Source organism: Nycticebus coucang, chromosome 24, assembly GCF_027406575.1.
Source record: "Nycticebus coucang isolate mNycCou1 chromosome 24, mNycCou1.pri, whole genome shotgun sequence".
NCBI classification, from domain to species: Eukaryota; Metazoa; Chordata; class Mammalia; order Primates; family Lorisidae; genus Nycticebus; species Nycticebus coucang.
In genome coordinates, this window is record NC_069803.1 from 28,799,709 (window position 1) to 28,821,245 (window position 21,537).

The 21,537-nt window shown below is 54.7% G+C and overlaps 1 protein-coding gene and 1 long non-coding RNA gene across 2 annotated transcripts; one reads left to right on the forward strand and one right to left on the reverse strand.

Moving 5' to 3' along the window:
* Nucleotides 1–2,292: 2,292 nt before the first annotated feature.
* Nucleotides 2,293–17,643, forward strand: C24H8orf74 (chromosome 24 C8orf74 homolog). The gene is made up of 4 exons (XM_053578816.1): nt 2,293–2,361; nt 3,536–3,728; nt 14,661–15,064; nt 17,262–17,643. The coding sequence occupies exons 1-4, from the start codon at nt 2,314–2,316 to the stop codon at nt 17,496–17,498; spliced, it is 882 nt and encodes a 293-aa protein (XP_053434791.1). The 5' UTR covers nt 2,293–2,313; the 3' UTR covers nt 17,499–17,643.
* On the reverse strand, nt 6,135–9,433 carry LOC128576569 (uncharacterized). The gene is made up of 3 exons (XR_008377431.1): nt 9,052–9,433; nt 8,792–8,944; nt 6,135–8,339 (listed from the first exon to the last, which is right to left on the reverse strand). It is a non-coding gene; the product is annotated as an uncharacterized LOC128576569 (long non-coding RNA).
* Nucleotides 17,644–21,537: the final 3,894 nt, after the last annotated feature.

Below are 21,537 nucleotides of genomic sequence, written 5' to 3' on the forward strand. Positions count from 1 at the left end.
CACTAGGGTCACAAGATCTCTGGGTGTGCCCTCCTACCAAGTCTAGATGTCATTATGGCCCAGAGCTCTAAAAACAAAAAGGGGAAGGTTCTGGCTCGGCACCTGTAGCACAGTGGTTACAGCGCCAGCCACATATACCGAGGCCGCCAGGTTCGAACCCAGCCCAGGCCAGCTGAACAACAATGACAACTGCAACAGAAAATATCCGGGCATGTGGCAGGCGCCTGTAGTCCCAGCTACTCCAGAGGCTGAGGCAAGAGAATCGCCTAAGCCCAACAGCTGGAGGTTGCTGTGAGTTGTGATGCCATAGCACTCTACCGAGGGCGACAAACTGAGATGAGACTCTGTCTCTAAAAAAAAAAAAAAAAGAAAGGTTCTGCCCCCGACACACCCTACATGCAATGGTAGCAAAGGAAGAGAACTATGATAGAAACTTTCATCAAGAAAAGAGAATAATAGGAGACGTCAGAGTCGTTGGGCCCTGACAGTTATTGAATGTTATTGACCAGAAGCAGTGAGGTGCTCCGCCTGGGCAGGGCAGGGCCTTCCTTGGTGAAAACCAGCCTGGCTGATTCTGCCTCACCCTCTGGGGGAAACCTGGAGCACTGGCCTCATTGCTCTCCCTCTGGAAGGCCCTTCCTGGCCCACTAATCTCCCGTTTCATCTCAGCGGGTGTTGGGGGGATGGCCTTCCTTAGAAAGCCCACCTCCTCTGACTCTGGGGCTGACACTCAGGAATGGTTTTAGGAAGTTGAGAGTCCCGGGATGTTGTGGCCACAGCTTTCTCTGGTAACGTGGTTCTGTTGAGACTGAGTTCACTTTGGCTGTAGTTGCTTCCAGTTGATTCCATGCAGGTAACACATGGGACCAACGATCATATCTAGACATAATTTTTTAGGCTGAAGCTGCTTGTTTTTTCCTTATTGGCCACTGCGTACTCCCCAACCCTGCAGCACCGCCTGAGCCACTGGGCCCTGCCTGGCTCTGTGCAGGCACCTAGGCAGTTCAGGATGTGGGACTAGCCAGGCTGAGTTTCTGACAGGTGCAAAAACAGAATTGTGGCTGCTAGTTAACTCTGAGGAGAAAATGGACAGGGACAGGAAAGGCTCCAGGCTGGTGATCCCCGAGCCCAGCTGCATCTTGGAGGGGCCTGGGGTAGCAGACACTGGCAGAATTCAAGGTGAGCAAGGGCTCACCTGTAGGCCTGGCGTATCCACCCTGGGCACATCCAGAGCAGCTCTCTGCCAGGCTAGCCTGGATGCCAGGACTCCCTTGGACCACTGCTTGAGGACTCCTGCCAGTGTTATACCCCAAAACTCATAAGCCCCCAGGATACCATGCAGGCAGGGCAGTGCCTCAGGGCACCCACTCCTTGAGGCTGCAGCACCCAGCACACCCCACCAGGCACAGGGAAGAATGGCACCTCCACCATGCCGATGCAGGAGTTGTTTGCAATCGATGGACCACGGGACTGGATAAAGTCTCTATAGTATGTGTGGGCAAGAGCAGCGAGGGCCTGAGAGATTGTCACCAGGAAGGACAGAGAGGGGCCAGGGAGTGAGCCTTGGTGGGGTCGTGCAGCTGGGGCAGGACTGTGGTTCAGGGTCTCAGGTGGCACAGCTGGGGCCTCTTCTGACCCTGCCCTGGGGGGAGCACTATGACCTGGGGAACTGGAGCCTGGGCAGCCATCCACCAAGCCAGTGTGCCCAGCTTTCCTCACTGGGGCTCCAGCAGTGAGCAGGGCAGAGAAGGACTCCCCCAAGATGATAGAGAGGGCCAGGGGCTCTTAGGACAGAGAGAGGGATCCCTCTGACTGTGGCATGTGGGGGCTCAGGCACTGTATTTGGGAGACACCCCTGCGGAGCTGTTTTCTGCACCCAAAGTCAAAGTCACAATGCCAGAAACATGGAAGCATGGCTGCCGCTAGCCAGTGATGAAGTGGGGTGCAGGCTGGATCCTAATGGGGTGAGGCAATGGGGACAGGACGTGTAGGATGAGGGGGCAGTGTGCATGCAAGTGTGTGTGTGTCTGTGTGCGTGTATGTGTGCTTGTGTGTACGGGGGTGCTTGTGTATCTGGGGAAGCCCAGGAGTGAAGACAGGTTTGGAGGGAAAAATAGTGGGTGGCAGTCCCCAGGCAGTGGCAGGCGGTGAGGCCCAGAGAGGAGAGGTGGGAAGGAAAGAAGCCCGGGAAAGGGGAAGCAGGCCTGGGGAAGCAGGCCCGGTGACCTAACAAAGCTGGCCCAGCCACCTCCAGGGTTCCGGAAAGTCTGAGTCAGTCCTCGCTGGGTCTCCTGGCAACCGGATGTGGGGGCCATGGCACTCTTAACACCCCAGGGAATGAAAGAAGTCTTCCAATTTCAGGTGAAAAAAGAAAAAACATGGCTTTAAAAGGAAGTTGGCGTGGGTTGGTCCCGCAGGAGAGGTGTGCTGGAAGGGGCTGAGGTAGCCCTTCTTTGGGGGGACCTTTCTGTGGCCACTGCGTCCTGACACACCAACGCTGAGGTGCAACAGGGTGTGAGGGCCCGAGCTCCAGGCCAGGGGGGACCAGCCCATGACATGTGCCGGCTATTTCTCAAACCCACAGTGGAGGCCCAGAGGCAGTAGGGCCTGCCTAGAGAGACAGAGGGGCTGTGCTTGCCTCTTGTGGGGTCCTGGGAGCCTCCAGGTGAAGGGCATGGCCATGTGGGGAGTGGGGGCTTCTGTTGCTTTGAGAAGGGTACTGCAGGGAAGGGCTGCCTGCGTCTGGCAGCAGAATAGCAGCAGTAGAAGGGGAGGGAGTCCCTCAGGCTGAGGACAGAGCTCTGCCTCCGTCTGTCAACAAGTTCCCCAAGGTCCCCCAGGCTCCCACCAACCAGAGCCTCCCCTCACCCTGGGAGAGCAACACGCCTGTGTGCAGTGAGTCTCCACATTATTCACATCTTTTCTTACCCCTTCCTTTAAGTAGCACTTTCTTTTCCTACATCTGTTGGTGACCTAAAAGGACCTTTCTAGAAGGGCCGGTTGAACTCTCATATAAAATGGCTTCTTACCTCTAAGTAGGGAAGAAAGGCACCCTGAACAGCTTTTTCCTTCTGGCCTCCAGTGGGCCTGAATTGTTACCAAGCACAACTTTACCTTCTGCTAAAGCATTGCCTCTCCAAGCCTCTTCTCTGTCAGTCATGGACACTTTAGTATAAATTTCGTTTTCACAACAAGACCTCTGGGACAGCTAGCTGAGAGTAGCCTTGGAGGGAATTCAAATTACATTTTAGGGAAGGGGGTAGGGGAACCCTATTTGAGAACCTGCGGCCTGCTGAGGGTGTACACACCTGAGGCTGCTGTGACCCACAGAGAAACAACAGTGCTAGAAAGGCCCCAAAGTTGCCAGGGAGGGGGGAAGGAAGGCTGCCTGGAAATCAAAGCGTGATTTCTCCCTGGTGTACCCACATTCCTGCTTATTCCTCAGGGCCCTGGAGTGCTGCGTGGGGCTCCCAGTGGTGTTTTTGCCCCGTAAGCATTGCATTTGACCCCTCAACCTTCCCTCCACCCCCCACAGAAACCGAAAGGTCGGGAGCACCTGCGGAAACTCCTCAACTGGGAAGAGTTTGATGAACTGCGAGACTCCCGCCAGAGCATCCTGCTGGACACTCTGTATGACAGCGTCATCTTCGCTGTGGGCAAAGGCTTTCCATGGTCACAGGTGGCCCAAGTGGTCAAGTTCACAGAAGAGTTGCTGAGAGAGACCAAAGGTATGGGGTGACCCAGGCAGGAGGAGAGGGGCAGAGACGGGGTGCACAGGCCTCCCCTGCAGCCCAGCTCCAGAGCCCTCGGGGTAGCCAGGGTCCCTTCCTGCCTTTCCTGGCATGGCACCTCTTTATATGCTGGGAAATATGGTCCCTTTCTAGGCCCTCCCAGCAACCTCCCTGGGGCTGCCGGGGGATGCCTGGCACTCAGCAGCTGGGGTGTTTGGATGCACAGCACACAGCAGCTGGGTTTTTGTTTTTGTTTTTGCTTAACATAAATCAAACGTGTCACTGCCCTACTTGAAACCCCTCGTGGGCCCCTGGGAGACTGTGAATTGCTCCCAGGCGTGGCCCTGCTGCCCATCCTGGGGAGGGCTTTTCAGGTGTGAGTTTGCTGGTGTGGGGACAGGGGGTGCAGTCAGTTCTGTGGAGGCAGCATGTCTCTCAGGGGAAAGTAGCCCTGTGGCACGAGGGGATGTGGACTGCAGATTCACTTGCTAGGCAAATACATGGAGCAGCCGCTCTGTGGCTGACATCACAGCAATATTAGCTCAGCCGCAAGTCATCTCCTGGTGTAAAACTATCGGGAGAGAAATGAGATGCCTACGGCTTTCTAAGAACCTTCCCCACGACACCCTTACTGGTGACAACCAGGAAAGGAGAAGCTGACAGACACCTCCTCAATCAAACGGTCCATGTGGACTTGTCAGTAAGAGGCTACGCTGAGAATCACCTGCCACCCGGTAGAAGCGAGCATCCTTCTGTGATGGCTGCCAGTAACGACGTGCAACCAGAATCTAATCAAGAGAAAACATCAGATCAGGAGCATCACTCGGAGTCACTCTCCTAGAAGCTTTGAACACCCGAAGGCCACGAGAGCCAAAGACAGACTGAGGAACATTTCCAAACTGGAAGAGGCTAAGGAGACGTGACCACCTATCATGGCATGTGGCCTACTGGGGTCTTTTGCTATGGAAAAGGTCATTGGGAGAACTACTGAAGCCGGAGTGAGGTCTGGGGCCAGACAGCAGTGGCGTGTCAAGGGTGAGCGCCCGGATCTCAGGGCCAAGGTTACGTGTGTCTGTGCTTTTGGGGGTACACAGGGAAGGTCCTGGGCTAAGGGGTAGGGGTCTTATGTGGACCACTTATTCTAAATAGACTGGGAAAACATTTTTTCTACTACTTTTGCAAGTGTTCTGTATTTATTTAAAAATTATTTCCACCGAATGTATAAGATTTTTGAAAATGTGTGGCACATTGGAGGGCTTTCTGGTCACAATCTCAACAGCTGCCAAGCACACAGGCTGCATTGGCCCCTGTCCCAGCGCAGCCTGGGTTTACCATCCAGTCCCAGCAGCGACACCCACGTCCCCTCCCTAATCTCACGGTTTCTAACCACCTCGCGGCCAGCACTATTTCTACTTCCGTCTTTTGGTTTACCCACTGCTTTCTAATCTCGCTTCCCACAGCCTGTTTGCCCAGCTGCAGGGGGATGTTTCAGACACTCGGGAAACCCCAGTATACTTCTGCCAGCAGCTGCCTGGGACCCCCCGACCTGGGCACCGTAGTCAGCCTCTTCAATCTCTTCCGCGGCCCGTGTTCCCTTCTATTCTCTCTTCCAGGACACCGTCCCCATCCAGTGGGGAGATAGTTAAAGGCTTGAGCAAGACATGGCATTGCTCATGGGCTGGACTCAAATCCTAGGGACGTGACCCCTGCCCCCAGCCCACTGACTGGAGCACTCCTGGCATCCCTCTTGGTCCCATATCCCTGCCACTCCCAAGCACAGGCGGTACCAGAATTCGACGCCATCGTTTGAGCTCAGCAGGGGCTCGTGGCCAGAACAAACAAGCAGAGAGAAGGACGTCAGCCTGGGAACTCGGGCTCTTTCAAGTCTCCCTCAGAGCCTTCTGCAGTCCGAACCCTTGAACAGCAGTCAAGGGTGATGCAAACCCAACTCAGCAGCTCAGCCTGACCAGGTAGCCACAGGGTCAGCTTTTCTGGCTGGAATGTCCTTTGCCAACATGTGCCCCGGACTTCCCAAACCTGAGAGTTACAAGGTGGAGACTTGGTGTTCAGGAAATGTCTTTTCCGACTGCAGGGAACCCCTTCCAGGCAACAAGGCTCATCCAGCGGCCGCTGACACCCTCCAGGGACAGGGAGCTCTCTCCTCAGGTCACTCCTTTATGTGACCTGTCTCATCATTGCCAAGTCGTTCTCTCTATCTAGCCTATGCCTGCCTTGTGCACCCATCCAAAGTCTGCCTTCCAGAGGGGGTGTGCAGGCCCGGAACAGCAGCATTCAGCGTTTTCAACACTGCGTCCTTTCCACAGCTGCTCCTCCCCTACCCCCTACCTCAGCCCTCCTTCTCGCCACTGTCCTGCAGGCGGACTAGAGTCTCTGCACCCTGCCCCCCTGTGATGGGAACGCTGAGCAGAGACGCAGGACTTGCCAGGCACCCCGCTAATGCTGTCTTGTTTGTATTGGCTCTGTCTTTCCGCCTCAAATCTTTTCCATCTTGATTTTGGCCCATCTAGCTCACGAGTCCCCCCTCTCACCTTTGTATTACTTGAAAACGCGTGAAACGTAGTTGATACAAACATGGGATAGCAACACGCTCTTGGGGGAGAAGAGGTTCCCTATACCCGAAATTCAACTGGCAGTAAGCAGAACCTAGGGCCGGCTTGGGGCCGGAAGGAAAACTCAAATCCCATCTTGGCCCTTCACTGGATGTGTTGTGGGCAAGTCACATCGCCTCCGGGCTTCTGTTTACACATCTAGAAAATTCAGGAAACAAGATTACCCTCTCTCTAGAAGTCTTATAAGGACTGAACAAGGATGTGGAGTAAAGATCAGGGCACAGTCTATGATGTCTGGTGAGTGCCCAGGGAGTGGTCACCTGTATTTTTAGGTGCAACAAAGACTCAGAGACTCAGGAAAGTGCGATGCGATTCAGAAACTTGGCCTAGTCAGGTGTGACCCATTTCACATCAGCTCCTGCAAGATCGAGGCCAGGGGGCTGTAGACACGGTACCAGGCACGAAGTCTGCCCCAGTTGACCCTGCACTGCTGAGGGCAGGCAGGGCCACAGGCTGGGAGCAGAGGACCCGGTGCTTCAGCAAGAGGCAGGTACCCAGATACACAGCAAGTTGCAGACTTTCCCTACAAGTTGGGGTGAGAAAGGAGGCAAGAGAGACTGCCCCAGCTCAGCTCCCAGGTGACTGATCCATGGTGAGTGCTGATTCCTGTGAGCACTTGCCAGGTCAGTGAGAATTGGAGGGGGCAGGAAGCCGGACATGGATACAGAGCCCCACATCCTCCCTTGATCCACACAACGCCGTTCAGGATAACACCTACTGCTTCTGCAGATGGGAGGCCAGCCCGGGGGGCATCCTGATCAGCAGCCAGGTCATTGGCTGGCATGAACACTTGTAAGAGCTCAAAGAAGTCCAGCACTCCTCAGGGGTACAGAGGAGAATCATGGCTGACACCTTCTTCCTTGTGGACAGTTATCCCCCAAACTTGGACAACTCTTTCTCTGCAGGCAACTCCAGGCTTCGGCTGAGCCTTGGATGTTCTGTTATTTTCTAGCTGTGTGATCTTGGCAATTCCCTCAACCTCTCTGTGCTGTGGGTCACTCATCTGCAAAGTGAGGACAGGAAGGCCCCCCCTTCCCAGGTGCTTATCTCCACTTAGGGGGAGCACTGGAACAGGGAGGACGTGCTGGGACTGTGCAGAGGACTTGCCCATTATGATACCTGCTCCTGGGGCTCAGAGGCTCTCGTGGGCTCAGCCGCCCGCTCAGAACCTTAGGTCCCCTTCTGACCCAGATGGGTGGCTGTAGACCTTTAGCGCTGGGCATGGACACTGCCAGGCCTTGCTGCCCTTGGCTCTGCTCAGTTGCTTCTGCCCAACACCAGCCCCAGTCTTGTTCTTGCCTTTTTTCCCCCTCTGCTGGTATCTGAGAAGCACTACCTAAGTTTGGACCATTGTCTCCAAGGCTGTCTGCCCCTGTCTACCCTCTCTCCCTTCCTGTGCCCACCAGACCTGAATAAACGCCCCCAACCAGGCCTCTCCCAGTTTCTGGGCTCTACCCCACAAAGCTGGTCTCGGCCTCAGCAGTGCAGGCCGTGTAGGGTCAGCTCTCCCCGGGCCACGGCCATGCCCCTTGGCCCTGGCACCTCTCACCTGGTCCGTGCTGGGCCTTGGGCCTCCTTCCTGTGATGCCGGCTTTGTTCTCCCTTCTGCTATGTTTCCATCCTTCCCTCTCTGCTCAGACTAAATGCCTCCCCAAGTCTCACACCAGGACAGTGGGAAGGTTGGGCATGGACAGGCTTGAGCTCCAGCCAGGGGACCTGTGCTCTGTGCTTCTCTGTCCCCTGGTGCCAGGCACATGGCACATTGTGGGTGTCCGATGAACAAGCTGACACATCAGTGAGATTCTCGATGCACGTGGAGGCAGAGGAGGTGAGGGCTCACCTTGCCCACGTTGCTCCTTCGACACTGGCCTGCACGGCTGGCGTCCAAGGCAGCGTGCTGAGTGAGGAGCTCTCCGTTCAGATCCCGCCCGCACACTAGCAAGCATCTGTTGACCTCTCTGTCCGTCCACTGCCTCATCTGTAAAATGAGAGCGATGACAGGTCTCACTCACCTGTTGGGAGGATTGAAGGAAAATGGACACTCAAAACATGGCAGGTAGCCTGCACACAGAAAGTGCTCCATGATGTTCTCCGGCTGTGACAACATGGGACGGGATGGACAGCAGATGCCCACAAGGAGCTGGACACTGGCTCTCAGGAGGCAACAGAAAGGAGACACAGCAACCTCTACCTAGCAACCTCTACCCAGGTTCCCCACACCCATGAGCCATCCTGCACACAGGGGAACAGGCCTCAAAGCCCACTGGTGGGAGAGAGAAGCAAACTGCTCACTGCCCTGGTGAGGGACCCCTGTAGTAAGAAGCAGGGAGAGCTGGAAAAGACGGCAAGGCGGGTTCCCCCTCCAGCCCTGCACCAGCCTCCCCATCTCACAGCCCTCCCTGCTCTCCTCTGAGACACTGTCCCACTTACCAGGGGGCTGGGCCCAGGATATAGACAGCCATGAACATACCACTCAAGTTTCTGTTTCTTCTGAAATCCACACTGGACTGTCACTCTTGTTGTAAGGTAGCTTTTCCAGGGATACTTTTTGTTGTTACTAAGCCGGGGCTAAGGATGGCTGAGCTGTGTTTGGGTACAAGATAATAAAGTTGGCAGCCGGCATGCAAGGAGGGTCAGGTTTGCACAGTGGTGATTCATGCTCTGCCTGAACAGCCACCAACTCCGCTCACCTCCTGGCCCAATCAGGCCTCGGTGCAGGGAGGAAAAGGGTGGCCCTTTATTCAAAAGCAGAGGCTGATTCTGTCCTGGCAAACAGCTCACCAGGATGTGCGGGTCTCAACTGCAGGCCAAAAGAAAGATTGCTTTCCTTGGTGCCTGCTGGGCCAGCCTCCAGGGAGCCCAGGGAAGATCACAGCCAGCCAGCCACCTTAGGCCAAGGGCAAAGTCAGCAGCCGCAGCACAGAGCTGCAGAAGTCTTCCCGCCTGGGACGTCCTGGTGGGAGGAAATCGCAGGAAGGGGGCAAAATTTGCCTACCTTGCCTAGGCTCAGGAGGCTGAGGAGAGGAGAGAGACTTCAGGTGTCCAGGAGAAGTTGCATGGGAGGGGAGGAGAGGACAGCCTCCCCTGCCCTGGGCTTCCCTGGGGGATGTGGCCCCTGGCCCTTGCTGCCCATCTGCCGTGTTCGACCACTGTGCAGCTGACCGGTCACCGTCATCGTGTCTGGCAGGCACCAGTGTCTCCCAGGTGCCCCACCTGGACAGCTGGCTGGGGAGAGTCCCTTTCCTTCTGGCCTGGCCCCCAAATCCCAGGGCCAGAGAAAGTGGGCCTTGATCACCCTCGGCAGAGGCACAAGGCAGCCCAGAGAGTCGAGGGCCAGGATAAGTCATAGTCCTGGCATCTGCAGTTCCACCCACGGCCACTCCTGATCCTTCAGGAAATACCACCCAGGCAGTGTGGGAGGGGAAGGCAGCTGCCTGGCCACCTCCCGCCACACAGGGCTGGCAGGAAGCAATGACGCTCCTCAGCCCCCCTGTGAGACTGTCCGTCCTGAGCTATGCATGATCATGACCAGCAGCCCCGGGTACCCCACCCTCACACTGGGGGCCTGCAGCATCTCAGGACCAGCCCGTGCAGATAGCAGGTGCCACCTCCCAGGACCCTCCTTCCCAGAAGGATCCTGGCACCCCCCTGGATGAGCCCTGGAGGCGCCTTTGGATGAGAATTCCTGTTGATGGACATGGACATTCCCACAGAGACCACAGACAGAGATCTTGGGACAGATGGGCAACTGCCATCTCAGAGACTTCTCCGTGGGTTTCTAGTTTCCTAGAACCACTGTCACAAAGTGCCACAGGCAGCCTGGCTTCAGCAATAGATATTTACTTTCTCGTAGTTGTGGAGGCCGAAGTTTGCAACAAGGCGTCAGCACGGCTGGTTTCTCCTGAGACCTCTCTCCTGGGCTTACAGACGGCCACCCTCTCCCTGGGTCCTCCCGGGGACATTCCTCTGCCTGTCCACGTGTCCTCTTCTGATGACACAACTCATATTGCTGGTTTAGGACGCACCCTCATGAGCTGATTTAACCCGAATTACCTCATTAAAGACCTCGTCTTCAAATGCAGTCAGTTTCTGAGGTCCTGGGGGTTCGGACATCTGTATATAACTAGGGTGTTTGCACAATTTAGCCATCAAAGAGTGAGGCCACAGCTCACCAGGTGACAGTGTGAACATGCGGGCCAGAAATCAAGACTGCCACAGGAAGCTTTCCCTACCTTCTCCAAGAGCTGTCCACCCTGCAGAGGCCCCTCACGCTGCCACCTTGCAGCTGTTATTTCAAAGGTGAAGCCACTGAGGTCTGGAGAGGTTAAGTCACTTGCCCAAGGCTGCACCTTGAGGAAGTGGTGGCAGGATTTGAACCCAGGTCTGTCTGACAGCAGAGCACACACCTGCCAGGCAATCTTTCATCCTGACCTGGGGAGGGGGGGGGCATGAAAATCCATGAACCAGGAAGCCCAGGAGGGCCAACTTCACCCCAGGCTGGCCCTGACTTTGGGGCAAGTCCTGCTTTTCTCTCTGGGCCTCAGTTTCCTCACCTGCAGATCAAAAGGACTAGACTAGCTTACTATTTCCCAAAATGTGTTCCTTTGTCCAGAAAGATTATTTTCCCCAAGCAGATTTGAGAAACATTGCTATGCCCAATGCTTCCTGGTGATCTGCTGAGTCCATTAGCATATGAAGGCTCCGTTTAATTTCACTGGCTGCAATATTTCTTAAAGATCCCTGGCTGTGGACCATTCATTTTGACGACAGTTGACCTTTGAGTAACGTGGGAGTTAGAGGTGGTGATCCCCTGTGCCGTCAAAAGCCCCCACGTAACTTTTGACTCTCCCCAAACTGAACTACTTAGCAGCCTAGTGTTGACCCGAAGCCTTACCAATAACAAGTGATGATGAACACATACGTAGTGTGTTACATATATTGTATACTGTATTCCTACAATAAAGTCAGCTAGAGGGAAGAAAATGTTATTCAGAAAATTTTAAGGAAGAGAAAAATATCTTTACTGTTCACTAAGTGGAAGTGAATCTTCACAAAGGTCTTCATCGCGTCTTCACAGTGAGTAGGCCGAGGAGGAGGAGGGAAAGGCCGTCTTGTAGTCTCAGAGGTGGCATAGGAGGAACAGAGTCCACACCTAAGTGGACCATGCAGCTCCAACCTATGCTGGTCAAGGTCAGCTGATGTATCTATTGCAGAACATCCTTTGGAAAACCAAGACCAGCAGGGCTGGATGCCCCTCCCAGCACCACCCTCAAGGGTTGATAAAAAAAAGCTTAAAGCTGCTTAGAGCTGGATGGTAGGGGTTTGAATTCTGGCTCTGCCACTTAGCAGCTGTGTGCCCCTAGGAATTCCCTCGGCCTATCTGGGACTCAGTTTCCCTCTCCAGTAAAGAGGAGTTGGGGCCTATACCAGCCTCACTGAGATGGCAGGGGCTGGAAGGCTACGTGACCCAGCGTGCGTGTGGCACAGTGTGGCGGGAGCACCCTGACCAAGAGGACACCTGAGTGGTCACAGTCTATGGCACTCTGGGTGACAGAGCTCAGCTGGCCTCTCAAGAGCAGAAAGGGGGTGGGGGCGAGGTTGGGGGCCCCAGGATGAGGCTGAGTGGCAGTGGCAGGCCCTGCATTTTTACGTGCTTCCCACCACACCAGGCCACTCTGGTGGATGCTGAGGTGCTGGGAAAAGTAATTCCTCCCCTAGGAGCCAAGACTGGGGCAATCTAACTGGTTTGTCGGGGGTACATGGGTCCTCCCGTTTAGGCCTACCTGGAAGGGGCATCCCTTCTTCACCATTTCCTTTGGGGACAAGGCGCGGCTTCCTGCCTCTCACCCAACCTGGATCTGAGTTTGGGCCACGGAAGGCACCCAGATCTCCCCTGTCCTAGCCAGCGCCTCTGCCCCGGTTCTGGGGAGCCTGGCGCCGTCATCTGCTGCCTCCCCCGCTCTTCCCCTCTCCTCTCCTCTCCTCCTCTATCCCGCCCGCCAGTCCCCTCTGCAGGTGCTGCCCTCCAGGGCCTTCAGACCATCTTCAGGAAGTTCCCAGAGGCCAATGCAAATGAGGCCACTCCCTGTTATTGAAGAGCAACTTGCAGGCACAGATCTGTCCTCTGGCAGACAGAGGCTTCTCCCCCAGACTTAATCCCTCTGCTCTCTGAGTCACCAGGAACTTCTCAACCTGGGGCCCGTGGAGCATGGTCTGATGCCAAGAAAGTACGTCCCATGAGCCAGCCTTGGATGAGCTTCATTGAAACCCAGAACTGGCTGAAAGAGCATCTCGGGGCTGAAAGTTAGAATTCAGCCCAGGGTGCCTTCCTTGTTGACCTAGGACAAGGTCTGCACTTGGGTTTTATTACCTCTTAGGCTATGGCCACAGCCTACGCCCTCGGTAGGACATCGGTCAGGGTGACAAGCCTCCTGGAACGGGTGTGCACATCTACTGACACGGACTCCTGGGTTCAGAGCTGGGTGCTCTGCACAGCTGCAGGACTGAGCAGGGAAGCCCAAGGGCCGGCCTTGGCAAAGGAGGCCAGCACAGCCACCCACATCCGCAGGGCTCTGGCAATCCTGCCCCAGGCACCACCAGGCCAGGCTGGGCAGGAGGAGGAGCAGGGCACCTTCTGGCAAGTTTAGCAACGAGGAGCCCAGAGAAGGTGTGATGAGTCACCTGGAGAAGTTCACAGCAGTCACCTCCACACAGACCTAAGTCCGGCTTTGACTATCAGGAACGCTGATCTCATGTCCACCCACCCTGTGGCCACCCTTTACTGGCTGCCCTGCCATCCTCCTCTGGGCACCGTCTCCCCTCTGGGCAGCCCCCACCGCTCACATCCTGCCTTAGCACCTCCCTGCTGTGGCTCTTGACTTTGAGGAATTTGATGATTCTCTCTCCACACACTCAACCCAGGAAAAAAAACCCAAAACAAACAGACAAAAAAAACCATGCAGGCAAGATCCCAGACACAATCCCTGTGGGGGAACATCCCATCCTGAAGCCTGTCTTGGGAAGCCCTGAGGCTCTGGGATGAAGTCTGCTCTTCACATGGCACACGGGGCCTTTGTGAGCGTCCCGGTCCAGACGGAGACCGCAGCCCTGTCCTCGGAACTCAGACACTCGGCTCTGGGTGTGGTTTGTGCAGCCAGACGCGCTGTACTCTGCTGGCCTCCAGCCTTCACCCCTGCTGTCCCTCCGCCTCTCATGGCCTTTCCCAGGCCTCTGGACCCCAGGCTAGTGTCCCCCGAGGGTGGGGACGCGTGTGGCTCCTCTGTTTCTCAGAGCCTCACCCTCTCTCACCGACTATGAGCAGGCCTGTGGTAGAGACGTCCCGCCACCTTGATGCCCAGCTCTGAGTGGCGAACAGGAGGGAAAGGACTCCGTGGCCCTGAAGCAGGTAGTCTTCACCGTCTAGTCAGTGAGGATGGGCCAGTCCTGCTCTGGGCTGACCCTGCCCAGGCCTGGGCCCTTCTCCAACCTGGCAGCTTGGTGTATACCAGCCTGAGCTCTTTTCCTGCAGAGGGGGTACACTGAGTCGGGAGACAGGAGAGTCTCACTACTTTCCCAGTGCAGGGCCCCTGGCTTGCCAGCTCTCTTTCTTATATCTGCTCCCCAGAATAGGCACATAACTCAGCCAAGACCCTTCACAAACCATCTCCCTGTCAAGTTCTAGTCACGTAGTGGGGAGAGCCCCCCTCTGACCACAGCACTGGTCAGGGAGCTTTGAGAGGAAGAGTGAGTGAGAGGCCAGGAGAGCAGTGGAGGGATGGGAGGCAATAGGTCCCCCTCTGAGGGGATTCACCCAACTGCCACTCTCAGAGCTGATGATATGAATGGAATCAACAACATTTGCCCAACCCTGTGATATAAGACACAAGCCTAGACATCCCTCTAATCACCTCCTGCTCCACTCATATCAGAATCCCCTTTTTATATCCATATTTCCTCCTTAAAGGGTGGAGACCATGTAATGCACAGCTAAGGTAAGTCTTTAAAATAGGAGTTAAAAGATAAAACACAGGTAAGGAGTGGGATATTCATATGGAAAAAATACTCAGAAAAAAAGAGATACATATAAGATAATTCATGAAATTGGCTCTGAGCTTCCTGGAAGCCATGGTAAAAAGGGAAATAGGATACTCTCTGAAGTTTGCAAGAGCTAATGAATGGTCACATAGAATCATGGTTAGGACATGGACTCCGGGGTCAGAGTGTCTAGGTTCAGAGCCTCTACTTATTGGCCATCTGTGCAGCTCTGTCCTGTTCACACTCTGTACCCCTGTGCCCACAGGCTGCTCCATTACTGGGGCTGTGACGATCTTGGCGAACAAGCTCAGGGATTACCAGAGGCAGTTCAACACCTCCCACCTGCTGGCCCTCTGCGACTACTTCCACAACACCTTCATCCGCCATTACAAGCTCTTCCAGTATGTCCTGGGTCAGAAGCAGGAAGTCAACCTTACGGTCACCCACCTGGAGGTGTGTGCACCGCCCCAGCCTCTCCCACTGGCCGAGGGCAAAGACAGGGATGTCTGGAGGCATGAGCAGCAGGTGGCCGAACTCGAGATGGCCGAGGCACAGAAGCGCAGCAGCCAGCTGCTGCTGCAGGAGACACTGAGGCTGGAACAGGAGCGTCTGCTGAGGAAGGCCTTCCAGGTGTTGACCCGGAGGCCCAGCCGTGGCCTGGTCAGGCAGGTAAGACCTACCGAGACAAAGGCCACAGTCATGGCAGACAGGGCCTCATTGTCAGCGTGCAGGAGAGGAGGTGAAAGGTCCCCATGAGATAGAAATCTATGTCCCCATTTTAGTGATGAAACAACCTGAGGCTCAGAGAACTCAAGCAATTCGCTCAAGGTCACCAAGCTGGCCCATGGTAGGTCTTACGTTGGACTGAGGCTGGGCTGGCCCTGAAGTCCAAGCTCTTTCCACTGCATCATGAGTGGTGAGATTCCAACACAAGGAGCTAGAGGCGACGTCAGGCTCCAGACAGCTGCAGTTTCCCTGTGCCTTTCATCTGCCCACAGAGCCACATCCCTCGGGGCCTGAGGGAAGAGGGTGAAGGAGGCAGGAACACAAGGCCAGCTCAGGGAAGGAGATGTGGCCAGGTGGGCGAAGGTGGAGCTGGTGGCCCAGTGGGGACCTACAAGAATCTGATGTGTGGCTCTAAGCAGTTGGGCTGCCCTCTTGATGGTCTATGGACTAGGGCCCCCGCTGTCAGGGGCTCCCACATCCAGCTCTTAGTGGCACCAGGGCAGCCACTCCTTGAGAGCCTGGCTGAGTCCAAATGACCGTCTTTGCTATACATGGGCACTGAAGGCATCATTGTTGCGTCATCTTTGAACACAGAGACACGTGTGTAGCATGTATGTGCACGTTTCTGTGTGTGTGGGGGAGAGGGGCGGTGCAGGGGCTGTGTGTCCCCAAAGGGCTTTGGTTTCTGAATCATCAGCCAAAGAGCAAATGATCACAGCGAGTGAGTACTCCTTTAAAGCTATGCACATGTATACACGCACACATGCACACACGCACACACACATGTACATACGCACACGTGTGCCAGAATAGACGATGCCCATCTGAAGTTAAGTCTCCAGATAAATTGCCCATAAGGAGGCCATGTAGTCTTGGTGCATTAGGACACCCAGTGGGGACCCAACAAAACCCAGCCCCCTCAGGGGACCTTGCTCCAGCTTCCATGGGCTTGGCCACAGGAGGGGTTCATGTCACCCTGTCACCCCACACATGCTGCTGCTGTCTCTGTTTCCTCCTCCTGAGTCCTCTCTACGCCCCAGAATGGTGCTGCCACCTGTGCATCCTCCTGGCAGAGCCCAGGGGCCCAGGAGCCCCCCACTAGGTGCCCCGGCAGTGTATCTGAGTTGGGGGTGCTAAACACCTTGGCAGGAACCCAGTGCATCTTCTTGGAGCACAATCTTCCCACAGACTTAAGGGAAGAACATCATTTTTATATAAAAATAGCCAAAGAGATATTCTGGGGCAAATGTATAATTTTGCATGGATTTTAAGTTAAAATATGTGATCTCAAAGGAATGTATGACAGGTCCATGTATGAACCCCCCACAGAAACTCCCCTCTGCTGTTGGCTGCTTGAGCAAAGGGACCTGCCCAGAGGCCCGGTCACCTGTTCATGTTTCCAGGCTCTGCATCACAACTCTGGAGTGGTCACTTAGAGGGTCTCCTGTTTTACGTGGTAGACAGTGGCTGAGTTTGCGTTCTTGCCACCACCAGCTGGTTGGCTTGACATGCCTACTCTCTGAAGCAGGTTCTCCTGTCCTCCCCATGAAGCTGGCCAATAGAACTTGGAGATGTGAGGGTGAAGGTGGTATGTGGTATCTAGATGGGGCTTGCATTGACCAGAAAGTAGAGTCCAAAGGAAATAGAGGATCAAAGTTAGGAATAAATGACACAAACAGGGTGACTGTCACCCGAAGCCTAAAGAGAAAAGGAGAAGTGGGTGGCGCCTGTGGCTCAGGGAGTAGGGCGTCAGTCCCATATGCCAGAGGTGGCAGGTTCAAACCCAGCCCCGGCCAAAAAACCACAAAAAAAAAAAAAAAAGGAGAAGTGACCAGTGGAACCCCAAAAAGAGCAGCATCTATAGGAGAGGGCTGGGGACAGGAAGTATGAGGAACACAGCTGTGGCTCTTGCTGAGAGCTCCTGTTGGCTGAACTCAGCTGGGACCCAGAGGTCAAGGGAGTCTGGGGATGCAGCCCTTCCCTAGCGGCCCCCCAGGACTTTCCAGGGAGGGACCGAGGGGCTGGAGAGTGGGTATGTCTTTGCACCGAGAGCAAGGACCCAGGTGAGAACCAGGTGGGGGAGGGCTCTGCCTGCAGACCTCCCGGGCCCTGGCCCCCAGCCCTGTCCCATTCCCTCCAGGACCTGGAGAACCTCATCGGTAAGGCCATTCACATCCAGATCGAGTGCCTGAAGGAGCTGCTGCAGCACGAGATTCAGGTCACCTTCGACATCTTGGACCTGAAGCTTCAGAAGAAGACTTTAAACCTCAACGCGTCTATCCCCTTCCCTCCCTCCATCATGGACCACCCAGCCCAGGAGGAATCCCTTAAGCCTCACAAAGCAAACAAAGGAAAGAAAGTGAAGGCAAAGAAATAGATGTCCCCATAGAAAGCAAGGCAAGAAGTAGATATCCCCATGACTGTCACCTGAAGACCAGCCGGGGATGTGGCGGCAGCAACTGTGAGCAGTATATGATATAATGAGCCCAGGGCTCAATAGATAGAGAATTCTATCCATTAAAAGAAACAAACCAATACCCACCCCCCATCTCTGTCTTAGAAACCACTTTCTACCACCTGAAAACTCAATCCAAATGGATTTCCCCTAAGTGACGGGAGGTGGCTGTGCCCTTCTGCTAAGCTCAGAGCCTTGTGGTGGTGGCGGAGAGGAGGGGTCAGGCTTTATTTGCTAAGGAGCCTGAGCTCTGCTGAAGACAGAACCACTGGCCGGTGTACTCAGGTAAGAGTGAAGGCGCCCCAGACACCTGCAAGGCCCTCCAGCTCCGACAGTGTTTCTGTGACAAGGACGTGTCCTGACATTTTACCCGGACTTGGTGCATGCAGCCTGCTGGTCTCCCTGCTAGGGGACCCACAGCCACATGACCTCCAGAAATCTCCTTTCATGAGAATCTACACTGTCTAGACTGAGGCAGGGAACAAGCACGTCCCCGAGGTGGGAGGGCAGGCTTCGAGCCCAGCTCTGCCACTGATTAGCTGTGCAACTATGCCCGTGTCTCTGACACCAGTTCTCTCTCCTGTCAGGTGGTGGCTAAGGTCCCTTTCTCACTTTAACACCCCAGGAGAGACACGAGACTATTCCTGTGTGTTAAGAGTTTCAAGGTTCAAGGAGGTCCAGTTCAAAGTCACACAGAAGGGGAGCAAAAGAACTACAACTCAGGCCCTGAGACTCTCACTTCTGTGCCCTTCACAGGGGGCACTGTGCTTCTCATGCAAACAGCGGCATAGATCGTGTGGCTGTTGGTTAAACCAGTGACGGTGGCCTCCCAAATCAGAGCACTAGAGAGGTTACCACATGCTGCCTCTTTCCAAGCCAGCAACCTGCTCCGCCTCCCTCTGCACCTGCCTTGCTCCCCTGGGGCAGGTCACCCTGCACTGAGCTCACTACACCCACCTCTCCTTTGCCAGAGCTGCTTTCTAGGTCATTCCACCCCAGGTGTACCTAAGTCTGTGTTCCCAGGGGGGCCCCGCTGGAGTCAGAGACAGGGGGCCCAGCTCCGTGTGACAGCAGCTCTCTGCAGCCCTTGCAGAGACTCCCAGGAGACAAGAGACCCCCAGCTGAGGAGGGAGCCTGTCTGGGCTGGGTGCTGTGACCCCACACTTTCCCCCCTGCCTTACCTTGATGCTGCACCCAGCTGTGTTTATACTTGAGAAGTCTGATAAACTTCATGGTACCTTTGGGACCGAGGAAGGAGGTTCCACGTTCTTAAAATTTTTCCTTCATTTCCTTTTCTTTCCTTCCTTCCTTTGCTCCCTCCCACCTTCCTTTTCCCCTCGTTTTTGTTAACATCCACATCTTCTGTGTAGGTGAAACCACTATGGCTCAGAGGGAGGTGTGGGAACATCCATCCTCTGCTGTCCAGGGCCTGACCAGGATCCCAAATACCCTCAAAGTCAGTGTAGGCGTGTGTGTGTGCGCTTGGAGGTTGGTGGAAGGGGCAGGCAAGTAAGTCCAGTGCCTGCCCAGGCCAGGCCAGGGGCTGGAAGCCCCCACATCAGAACAGGAGACAGTCAGGCATCCCGGCCAGCCCTGGGGACAATCGGCTGAAGTCCCTCCCTCCTGGGCAAAGGGTGAGCAAGTTCCCAAGTGAACCAATCAGAGTGCTCATTGCCCTGGCCCTCAGTGGTTGGACCAGACACGGGCACATGGCCCAAACTGGACCAATCAAAGTAACCAATTCTCCCTTCAACACCACCCCCCACCCCAGCCACAGAGGCAAACCTGGGATTTTTCCTACCGGGAGCTCCCAGGTTGTGAGACTCTGAGGATCCCAGGAGGTCAGAGCTGCCTGTGGCTGTGAAGCCAGCCCGAGAGAAGCAGGCCAGGGAGGAGAGACTGGGTGAACCTGAAACCATTCTCCCCTGGGGGCAGCTCCACCATGCTCTCTAGTGGTTTGGTTGTACGGATGTGCACACACCCATTATTTGACTGAGGTCAGTGGCACAGGCAGGGCTAGGAATGCTTCAATCATGACAGATAAGGAAACTGAGGATCAAACAGGTGGCATGATTGCTCAAAGTCACTTGACTCATAGGAGGCGAAGCCAGAACAGAAGGGCGCAAACCTCCTCCCTCCCAGATGAAGCTCCAGTCCCAGCCACTGCCACAGAGGACATGCCCCATGTCCCAGCCTCTGCCGCAAAGGACATGTCCCCCTGTAGCTAGACCACATGCTTGCTGCTAGGGTGTGTGGTAGCCCCTGGGGATAAGCCACCCTTCTGTTATGGATTCTGAGAGAGACCACAGCCTCTACTCTTAGAAACTGTCAGGCCCAAGGGTAGAACCTGTCCCCTACTAACTTGCACACACAAAGCCAAATGAGTGCATTGAGCAAAATAGAACAGAATTTACCCATTGTCACAGCGCTGTCTTCAGAAAATGTCTACCCCAACGGTAATGTCATCTCCTACTCACTGAGTGGGCCATCGATCCTAACATGCATTGAATCCAAACTTCCATCAGCCATCAATGTTTCATCACCGGAGAGCCTCTCCGTGTTATGGGTGGAACATCCTCCAAAGAACCCAAAGGGCCTTCGCATGTTTTCTGTAAAATTCTTTTTATACCTACTCACAAGGTTGTGAGAACAGGGGTCATTCCCAGGCCCACATCTTTGAATCGAGGCATAAGGTAGCCCTGTGTCCTTTCTAAGGACCCTTCCTACTCCAACATTCTAGGAACATGGCTCTCAGCCAAGGTTTCAAGGCACCTGGGAACTGGGACATAGGTTTTCTAAACCAGATGCAGGATTCTGATACAATGAGACTATGATCCAAGTGCCATCGTTCCAGCGAGCTGCTGGCACACCCCTCCTGTTTCTCAGGAGGCTGGCCTTCCTGTGGGTTTCAGATTTCTGGCAGAATCTGGAAATGCCATCTTCATTGACCCTCCAAGCAGAGGAAGTGGCACAGCTTGAAATTGCCCAGAACCTCTCATGCAAACCAGCGTTAGTGCTTTTTTCCCCCTAAGAACCCCAATGTTTTTGTCAATGGGTTTAGGAAAGACAGGCAGATAAATGTGGAACTTTTCTAGAAATAGGATAGAGCTGTGGGTAAAAGGTGGGCCGCCACTGCTCAAGGCTTTTGCAAAAAGCACTAACTCAGGCCAGCAGCTACTGTCTCAAGGACACTTGGACATCTTAGGTGTCTTGAAGAGACTGAATTTCAAACTCTGAATGAGGAGATTGCTGGTGGGGGGTATTCAAGCCCAAAGGAAGCCTTGCCCTCAGGCACAGCCAGTTATAGCTGGCAGCTTCATGGAATAGCTACTACCCATGTGCTGGGAGGGGTACGAGACTGCAAGCTCCTCAAACGTCCATGTCATCCTGGACACGTACTGTGGGCCACCTCCTATTCTGTTGGCCCTACCTCTGATTTCAGCCAAGGCTACAGAAAACTGTTCCTTGTGTTTGCCAATTGTCTCTGCTTCCTATCATGGCACTTTGATCTTACAGCATAGGGCAACTCCAGGAGCCAGTGTGGCCACCACATACGGACAACCAGGAGGTGGAGTGAGCTTAATAAGCCATGGAACAACCTGGCCAATGGGAAGTGGGAGCCCATGGGCGATCGTGTCTCCCTGTCCTTCCTCCAGTGGACATTTCCGAGACATAGCTTTCTGGCTTCTCAAAGGCTCCCAGGGAGATCTAGGACCAGTCCCCACAGTCACAGATGTCACAGAGGTCACAGATGTGACCACTGAGGGACACATCTCACATCATCTCTTCCTCCTTCTGTCTCTCTCTGGTCTTCATGTCTGCTATCTGGGATCCCTTCCCACAGAAACTGTGCTATAAGAAAGCCTTTATCTTGGCTTCTGTTTTCAAGGCAAAACCTAGGCTAAGACGTGATTCCATCTTTGTGTTCCCCTGTGCCACACTAGCCCTGTCTGTTTTGGTT